General features: G+C 49.6%; 1 protein-coding gene across 2 annotated transcripts in view; it reads right to left on the bottom strand.

Annotated features, from left to right (window-relative positions):
* Window positions 1–1,694: 1,694 nt before the first annotated feature.
* The window catches only part of PLB1 (phospholipase B1), a 150,255-nt gene continuing 142,532 nt past the window's right edge, over window positions 1,695–9,417 (bottom strand). For both annotated transcript variants that reach the window (XM_025353883.1, XM_025353882.1), the window contains 2 exons: window positions 4,462–4,536; window positions 1,695–2,606 (listed from right to left, as the gene is read on the bottom strand). In XM_025353883.1, coding sequence (XP_025209668.1) covers window positions 2,403–2,606; window positions 4,462–4,536 — 279 coding nt within the window. In that variant the 3' untranslated portion in view covers window positions 1,695–2,402. The remainder of the gene's footprint in view (window positions 2,607–4,461; window positions 4,537–9,417) is intronic.

The raw sequence follows: 9,417 nt of genomic DNA, 5'->3' as shown, positions 1-9,417 counted from the left end.
TTCCCAGTCTGGACAACCCCAGTCCTTTTGGTAACCATTCTCCCTCTTTTCAGAGCTCAGAGTTCCATGTCCTTTAGGAAGGCGTGGACCAGGTTTAAGCCACACGAATCTTTCTTTTCTGAATTCAGAAGCCTCTATGGGGAGTGCCATGGACTGTGGCTTCCTCAGGATTTGGTGGCTTTGCTCATGGCGTGGCTGTGGGTGCCCTCCTAGCTAGACTGGACATTTTCCTACAGAAAAACAACAGGGCGCACAGCCAGTGTATGTACGTAATACCACCAGTTTCAAGTGGGTGCTTCTCACGTATTTTTAATTTTTGGCTTCTTAGCACGTACTTGCTGGGAATCTGGTGCCTGGTTTGTGGCTGTGTCTGTGTCGCTCCAGAAAGGATTTCTTTGTTTTGCCAAGTGTTCTCTGGCGAACCAGCTGGGACCATTTGTTGATGTTTTAGTCTGGATTACTCTGGCAGTGTGAGTTCCAACACCCTCCCCTCCCCACACCCAAATGAGGGGCGCCTGTGGTTATGGATCCTTGCTGCTTTGAAGTAGGAGCTGCTGGAAGAATAGAAACTTGCAGGAAAGAAAAGGGGTGGGCGAGGGGAGGGGCCGTGAAGCCAACTCCTAGACTTCGTATGTTACCTTTGTCGTTACACTGTCTCAAGCCAGGAGTGTAAGGGTTACCTTTGTCGTTACATTGTCTCAAACTAGGAGCAGAAGGGTTACCTTTGTCGTTACACTGTCTCAAACCAGGAGCCTAAGGGTTACCTTTGTTGGGACACTGTCTTAAGCCAGGAGCATAAGCTGGGATGTGTGACTCGGTCACCACGTTTTCGTCTATAGGAAAAAGTAGGGGAACACATGCTGTTCCCATTGTATAGAAACAGACACTGAAGCCCAGAAGAACATGGAACTGGGTGTAGGTCCTCCAGGTTCTCTGTTGTGCCAGAAAGAGGTAAGATGATGAACCTCTCTGAGAGGAAGGCGGGCAGTCTCCACCCATATGTTATTACCCCATTTCCCCAAACTCATCTCTGGGTCTCACATCTTCCCCAACAGTCTGGGCCTTATCCCAACTCTTCTCAGAGGAAAAAGGCCATTTTCATTTGTGCAGCATTTTAGAGTTAGAGGTTTACACACAGCTCTTTACTTTTCAGCAGTGCTGTGAGATAAGCAAAATGTGTACTCTTATTCCAATTTTTACAGATGCGGAGTCCAAGAAACTGGGCGCAGGCTGGCGAAGGCAGCTTCAGGGCACAACATTTCAGTGTTGCATCCGGGATTCTGACTCAGGCTCTTTGTCATCCCGGACTTCAGGATCAGAGAGAGGTTTAAAATGCAGATGATGTCTACCTCCCTGGATTCTTTTATGTTGAGGTGAAATTCACATGATACACAATTAATCATTTTAAATGGAACAATTCGTGGCCTTTAGTGCATTCACAATGTTGCGCAACCATCACTTCTATTTTCAAAGCTTTTCCCTTTACCCGCTCCCTGGGCTTTTGTGCAGAATAAAAGACACCATCTGTGGAAGGCCTCCAGCGCGGGGCCTTGCCCCTAGCAGGGGCTCAGTGAATGCAGCCTATATTTTCAGATTCTCTCTAGCTTTCTCTCAGAAACCTGGTCATATAGAAATAGGATTTTTTTCCCTAAATTTAGCACCTTGAGAAAATCAGGTTGAGGATATAGGAGGTATTTGTGTCTCAATCATTTTTTTTTCCCTGTTTCTCAAAATGACATGTGAAAGTTGCGCTCTCCCAAGAAACTGTCCCCGAAGAACCCTTTCTATTCTTTAAAACAAAGAGACATATTTACCTACTGATGCCCTAGTAGTTACACATCATTGCATGGCTTCTTGGTTACTGAAGGAGTCTGACTTCTCGGCCAGGCTGTGACATGCACAGCCTAGGAGGCACCTCAGTGCTCCACATTGTCCTGGACACAAAACAGTTGCTTAATAAGTATGTGTTGGATTGGACTGAATGGCGGCCAGCCAGCTCCAAAATTCCAGCCACCACCTGGTGACCAGTGTTTTTTCTGCCTTTGAAATAGTGAGTTTGGTGATTTGAGGATATATGCTCGTGGTGGCAGGCAGTTTGGGCTCTGACTGGCCGTGGTTTGGGCAGCCCTGCCGGAGGCAGGCCACGAAAGGCGGCAGTTCCCACACCTGGGCTGCACAAGAGATGAAAGGCAAGTGCTTCACACAGGCAAACCCAGGAATAAAACAGCTTTGAACTTTATTTAAATATACCCCTTCCAGGAGCATAGGCCTGGAAGAAGCCCAGGCCCCGAGAAGTTGTGACTATCCCCAGGGCTTCCTATGGCACCAGGTGTCGAAGCATGTCCTGGTGGCTGGGGCAGAGGGCAGTGAGGAGAGTGGCTGGGGAGGACCCACCCCTGGGCCTAGAGGGCCACAGTGCGCAGGCTCATTGGAGGATCTTCCCTCCGGCCACCTCTTCTGCACCTCCAGACCACTGTCCCGATGACGCCGACCACAAGGCCGACTCCCGCCGCCACTGGCACGGCCCAGTAGAGCACATTGGGGGCTTCTTCAGCCTGGTCTGGGAGCAGCTGGCTATTCCGCAGGGTGTAGAGGTAAGGGCTCTCCTGTGGGGGGGGGGGGGAGCAGAAAGGACCTCGGTGAACCATCCATCACCAAGCCAAGACTTGCCTAGTCCTCATCCCTGAGATGCTGTGATAACCCTGCACGTTTTCACAGCCCTTCCCTTTTGTAAAGCTCCCTCATTTACACTGTGCCCAAACCCTCTTTAGCGGGATGGGCCTCTAAAGAGCTCAACACACAGTTAGAACCTTCTTTTGGTTTCTCACCAGCATTTTCTTTGCTGTCAAACCTGATTTTGAAAGATTGAGAACTGATAGGCGACCAATGGCAGAGAGCCTGATAGGTGACCAGTGGCAGAGAGCCCTGGGGAGCCTGTAGAACCCCTGCCTCTACTTCTTGGTCACAACTGTCCCCATTCTCCCATCCCAGCAGTACCCAGAAATCAGGGAAGGGCAGCACGGAAGGACAGCTGGTTTTGTAGTAGACGAAGGATTCCCAAATCAGAAGGGCCGGGAGGGGAGGCATGTGGGCAGACAGTGTACATTCCTGCCTTCCTACGCCCCTCTCCACTCTCCTTTCTCTCAGTGAATGTGAATTGGGTGCCTGCTGTGTGGAGCCCCCATGCTGGGAGCTGTGATGAGACCGGAGGGTTAAGACGTGCTATCTTTTCTTGCGGCCCAGGAGGAAGGTGAGATGTGCAGAAACAATCACATTATAAAGGAGACTGGGTCAGTGTCTTATGAGAGGTACAAATAGAAAAGGAGACCCATACGGGTGAGTGTCTGGAGACAGAAATGGAAGGTAAGAGAAGCTGTAGCTTAGTGAAGGCAACATCTGGGCCTGGAGGGAGGCAGATGTTCTCATAGGCAGATGGAGGATGAACCTCCAGGAGCAGATGGCAGAAGGAAAGTCCTGGACGTGGGCACTCCCATCCTGGGAGATGGATCCACTGGCCAGGAGTGTAGCATGTGTATAATGGAGGGAGGTGACCCTCCCTCTGGACTCTGGTCAATGGGCAGTAGGGATCAGGCAAGGATTTCAAGCAGCCTTGATGGGGCAAGTTATTTCCAGGAAGGTCTATCTGTGTCTGGCAGCAAGTGTAGGGTGGATGAACAAGAGGGAGAGGAGAGTTGGGGAGACAAGTCACAGGCTTCGAAGGTGGGCCAGGCGAGGGCGGTGGGTGTGGTGAGGGAGGAAGACCATTGCGGGCTCCAGGAACAGACACTGAGTCTTTTTTATCTTTGCCTCCCGATCCCCAGATCCTAGTATACTGCCCGGCACGGGAGAGCTGCTTGCTGCACTTTTATTTTTGAATCAGTTAGTCTGGAGTGCAGTGGCATGATCTCAGCTCACTGCAAACTCGGCCTCCTGGGTTCAAGTGATTCTCCTGCCTCAGCCTCTTGAGTAGCTGGGACTACAGGTGCCCGCCACCATGCCTGGCTAACTTGTGTATTTTTAGTAGAGATGGGGTTTAACTATATTGGCCAGGCTGGTCTTATACTCCAGACCTCAGGTGATCTGCCCACCTCAGCCTCCCAAAGTGCTGGGATCACAGGCATGAGCCACCATGCCTGGCCTTGATGCACTTTTAAGACTGAGGATGCATCGGAGCTTTCAGAAGGAATGGGTGACCCCAGACACCTGCCAGTGCTCATCTGCCTCCCTGACTGTCCTCATTTCGGCTGGAGCTGTTGAATGTCCTCTCCCCTCACTCCATGGCTGCCCACACCCTGAGAAGTTTCCATGGCAGTGGGGACAGGTGGGATTTGAGAAGATGGCAGTGAGTGAAGCTGCATTTGAGGGAGCCTCCCAGGGGACTCCTTTGTGCTTCTAGGGGACAGGACAACCCCCACCCCAGGCATCTCTGTTCCACCTGGGGCAGGCGGGATGTTTACTCACAGGAGAGGGGCACTTGAGTTTGGCTCGGCTGTGGGTGAAGTTGTTGGAGGTAGTCTTGCGGCCCACTGGTTCCAGCTGGAGAGAGAGAAAGGACAGCTTGATTCTCTCCAAAGCTGGGAGACACTTTCCTCTCTGAGGGGGTGTCTCACACCAGAGCCCCTCCCTCGGGAAGGGGGTCGGGGGGTAGAAAACAGCAAAGTGGCTGGTTTTCGGCCCACAGCAGGGACCCAGTAGCCTGGGGCTGAGTGGGAGCTGACGTATGAAGCACAGAGGGACGAGGCAGCCTCTGTCGGCAGGGCAGGACCCTGAGTCTGTGCCCCTGGATTTGCCAGGTACAGCAAGGTCCAGGAGAGGCCACTGGTCCTGAGTCCACAGGGAGTCTTTGGAAGGGTTGGGGCCATCTCTGGCTTCCTTTGTGAGTGGCTGTGATTGTAAGACACCGTGTTCTCAATTTTATAAAATGACAATCCTACTTACCAACTTCTCGAAGTGCGTGGGGCTAGTCAATTTCAGGAAACTTTGGAAACATATTGGTTACAATGACATCATTACTGCACTTGACTTGTCAACCTTAGGAAACTGGAGTTTCTCACTTGAGCCACTTTGTATGTTTTCCACATAGATGAAAAGATTTATTTGAAATATTCCTGGGTGTAAATACTTTTGATCCCAGGACCCTCTGAGGATGAGCTAGGAGCTACTGTATCCCCCTCCCCAGCATCTTTTAGCCAGTAGCCAGGCCCAACATGTGGCCAGCACTGAGAAGAATGAGCCCCTAGCACTGTCACCTATTCAGAGTCTGTCTGGAACATCTAGCCTCCACTCTTTGTGTATTCTGCCTGCTCCTGACCACAGGGTATTGCCAAGGAGGGAGGTGAAAGTTCACGATCTGAGCTCATGACCACACCTGGCCCATGATCTCACTTTCTGTTGTCTGAAAGTCTTTTACACCGTTCCTTAGTGACACAATTGGAGGAGGGAGGGCAGTTCTGTTCCTGGGAGAGATGCCAGGGTGACTAGACTGAGCACAATGGGCTGAGATCCAGGCTCTGCTGGTAACGGGCTGTGCAGTGCTGGGAAGGCTACTTCTCTGAGGTTAGGGACAGGCATGACATCCTGTCCTGACACCTTGGTTTGTTGTGAGCATCAAATGAGAAAATGGCATGAAAGCACGTGTGATCAGGGTGGCTTACATATATAAGGTAGTATTATTTCTACTTTCTTAAGAGCTGAGGACACGCAAGCCTATCGTAAACTCAAGCCTATCGTAACAGTGACAGAATAAATGCTAAAGATCAGGGTGTCTGATTCCCGATGCTGTTCCAGGAACCCAGGAACTAATTCACACAGAAGATGATCATGATTACAAGGGTCTGATGAATGTGTCAGTTTCTCCCTTTCTACTGGTTCCTTCTCAATAGTATACAACCTGCTCTGACATCTCCCCTCCTTCACCTGCTCTCTCTTTGATCCACATCCCCTCCAGTGACCTTGGCTGTTATTTCTCATAACTTCCTGAAAGAGCTGTCTATAGGTGCTGGCAGCACTTCCTAATCTCTCCTTCTCTCTGCTGCTCACTCCAGCCAGTCTGCAGTCTCCATCGCTGGATGGAAGCTCTGGCCCTGGCCACCAACGATCTCCATATAGGCAGAGCCAAAGGTGTTTTTTCTGTGTGTGTGTTCATCTTGCTTGGCTTCTCAGGAGCATTCATCAAAGTTGACAGCTCGCTCTCTCTCTCTCAACACTGACTTCTCTTGGCTCTCTGGACACAGCATTGTTTCTCATTTCCTTTCTACTCCACACTCTCCTCCTCCTCTCTCACTGGAGTTGAAAGCTGGAATGAATGCCCAGGGCTAGGTAGTTGGCCTTATACTCTTTTCTACCTATTCTTTCTCTAGGAGCTCTCAGTTGATCCTGTAGTGGTTGCTTTTTTTTTTTTTTTTTTTTTTTTTTTTTTTTGGTAGATGGAGTCTTACCCAGGCTGGAGTGCAATGGCACAATCTCAGCTTACTGCAACCTCCGCCTCTGGGTTCAAGCGATTCTCCGGCTTCAACCTCCCTAAATAGCTGGGATTACAGGTGCACGCGACCACGCCTGGCTAATTTTTGTACTTTCAGTAGAGACAGGGTTTCACCATGTTGGCCCTCTATGCTAATAACCCCACTTTTTTTTTTTTCTATCTCCAGCCTTGACTTCCTCTGTGAGCTCTAGACTTCTGTATCCCGATACCTCTATGTGGATGTCCGGAAAGCAGTTCACACCATGTCCAAAATAGAAGTCTTGATTTGTTTCCTCCCAAGCTGATTTTTCTCTACCTGCTCAACCATCCACCCAGTTTCTTAGACCCCAAACCAAAAAGTCATCCTTGTTCCTCTTCCCCATCATCCATCCGCCAGCCTATGACACATCCTAAACCTCACTGCTTCTCTCCTCCTCTGCCCTGACCCTAGTCTCAGCCCCCTTCCTCTGTCACCCATCACCAGCGGCCTCCTAGTGGTCTTTCCAGATCCACCCTTGCTTTCTTCCAGTCCAGGGGTACACAGATCCGGGGGTAAGCCAGAGCATATCACCCTCCTGCTTAGAAGCATCCAGGGACCTGGCCCCTGCCCAACTCTTTGACCTTGTTCACTTCCCTCTGGTCACACTGGCCTTTAAGTTCCTCAGACACTTCAAGCTCATTCTTGACTCTAGGCCCACATGGGTCCTATTTCCTCTGCCTGGCAACCTCTTGACGTGCACTTCTCAATCCAACGTCACTTCTTCAGGGAGGCCTCCCTCTCCCCCACCATTACTCTGTGTCACATCGCCCTGCTTGAGTTTTTCTTAAGCCACAGATGTGGTCAGAAATGACCTTGTTGATTATCTGTCTTTTCCCTACTATCCTGTATGTCCCATGACAGCAGGAGTCATCTTTTTTCACTGCTGAGTCCTCAGTACCTGGAGCAGTACCTAGCACACAGCAGTGCTCAGTAAATTCTTGTTGGATGGATGGATAGATGAATTAATTGAAGTCACAGAGATCTGAGTGGGGAAGCTTGGCAGGGGAAGGCTTGGAGCTGGTCACAGGGAATGAAATTGTTTTTCTTAGAACCAACCTTTCCTAAGCCAGGCACTGTGGCTACCAACCACGTAGCAAATGACAGGACTGGGCAGTGTGTAATGGACCTAGGTGGGCCACTGGCCTGTCCTGGAGATTCAGAGGTGGCTTCCTGCAGGAGGTGGCACCTGAGTTGAGTGGTGGAGTGGGGAAGGGCAATCCAGGAGAAGGAGGAGAGCAAGAGTGAGCAGAGGTGTGGAACACCACGGGTGGTGCAGGATGCTGCTGGAGTCACTAGACTGCAACATGTGAGGCAGATGCTGGTGGAAATGGTAGCCAGAGAGGTTAATCAGGTGAATCAGGCCAAGTCCCAGAGGCCTAGTGTGCTGTGGAATGGGGCCTGGACTGCCTCCTTCAGAGGTGGGAGGCTTTGGAAGTTTGAAAGCAGGGAAGTGACTGGGTCAGGTTTTTTTTTTAATACAGATTACTTGATTTCTCTGTGGGGACCAGATCTAAGGCAGTGGTTCATAAACCCTGCACATTAAAATAATCTCAGGAGCTTTCACAAAGTACTGAATCCAGCTCGCACTCCAGACCAATTAAGTCAGAATCTCTGGGGATAAGCCCGGTCAGGCACTGATATTGTTTTTCAAGTAAACTTTTTTTTTTTTTTCCTTTTAATTTGAGGAAGAGTTTTACTCTTGTCACTCAGGATGGAGTGCAATGATGTGATCTTGGCTCACTGCAACCCCCGCCTCCCAGGTTCAAGTGATTTTCCTGTCTCAGCCTCCCAAGTAGCTGGAATTATAGGCATGCGCCACCACGCTTGGCTAATTTTGTATTTTTAGTAGAGATGGGGTTTCACTGTGTTGGCTAGGTTGGTCTCAAACTCCTGACCTCAGGTGATCAGCCCACCTCGGCCTCCCAAAGTGCTGGGATTACAGGTGTGAGCTACTGCACCTGGCCTCAAATAAACTTTTAATTGAAGCTAACATACACATAGAAACTAGTACAAATCGTAAGTGAGCAACAGGTAAGTTTTGATAAAATGAACATACCAGCATCCACTCAGGCAATAGACTATTAGAGTCCTCAGAAGCTCCTTTCCACTTTCTTTCAGGACCATTCATCCCCCAGTGAGTCTCTACACCATCATGCTGACTTCTAACCCCATATGCCAAGCTTCTTGCTTTCGAACTTCATAGATATTATTTTGTGTTTAAGCTTGCTCAACTGTCACTTCTTCAGTGAGGCCTCCCTCTTCCCAGCCATCACTCTGTGTCACATCGCCCTGCTTGATTTTTTTTTTTAAGTCACAGATGCGGTCAGACCTGTATGGTATTCCTCAGTATGAATGTGCCACAGTTTATTCATCCATCCTACTGTCAGTGGACATTTGGGGAGTTTCTAGTTTGGAGCTGTTTATAAATAGTGCTGCTGTGAATATTCTTGTGTGTATCTTTTGGTGGACACATATATACCTTTCTTTTGGGGATATACCTAGGATTGAAACCGTTGGATCACAGGAAATACATGTGTTCAGCGTTATTAAATAGACCAAAGAGTTTTCCAAAGTGGCTATAGGCACTGATTGTTTTTAAAAGTCCCTGGATGACCGGGCGCAGTGACACACACCTGTAATCCCAGCACTTTGGAAGGCTGAGGCGGGCGGATCTCCTGAAGGCAGGAGTTCAAGACCAGCCTGGCCTGGCCAACATGGCAAAACCTTATCTCTATTAAAAATACAAAAATTAGCTGGGCATAGTGGCATGCACCTGTAATCCCAGCTACTTGGGAGACTGAGGCAGGAGAATCGCTTGAATCCAGGAGACAGAGGTTGCAGTGAGCTGAGATCGCGCCATTGCTCTCCAACCTGGGCAACAGAGTGAGACTCTGTCATTCATTCATTCATTCATACA

Source organism: Theropithecus gelada, chromosome 13 (genome assembly GCF_003255815.1).
Source record: "Theropithecus gelada isolate Dixy chromosome 13, Tgel_1.0, whole genome shotgun sequence".
NCBI classification, from domain to species: domain Eukaryota; kingdom Metazoa; phylum Chordata; class Mammalia; order Primates; family Cercopithecidae; genus Theropithecus; species Theropithecus gelada.
This window is presented reverse-complemented; position numbering and strand designations above follow the sequence as displayed.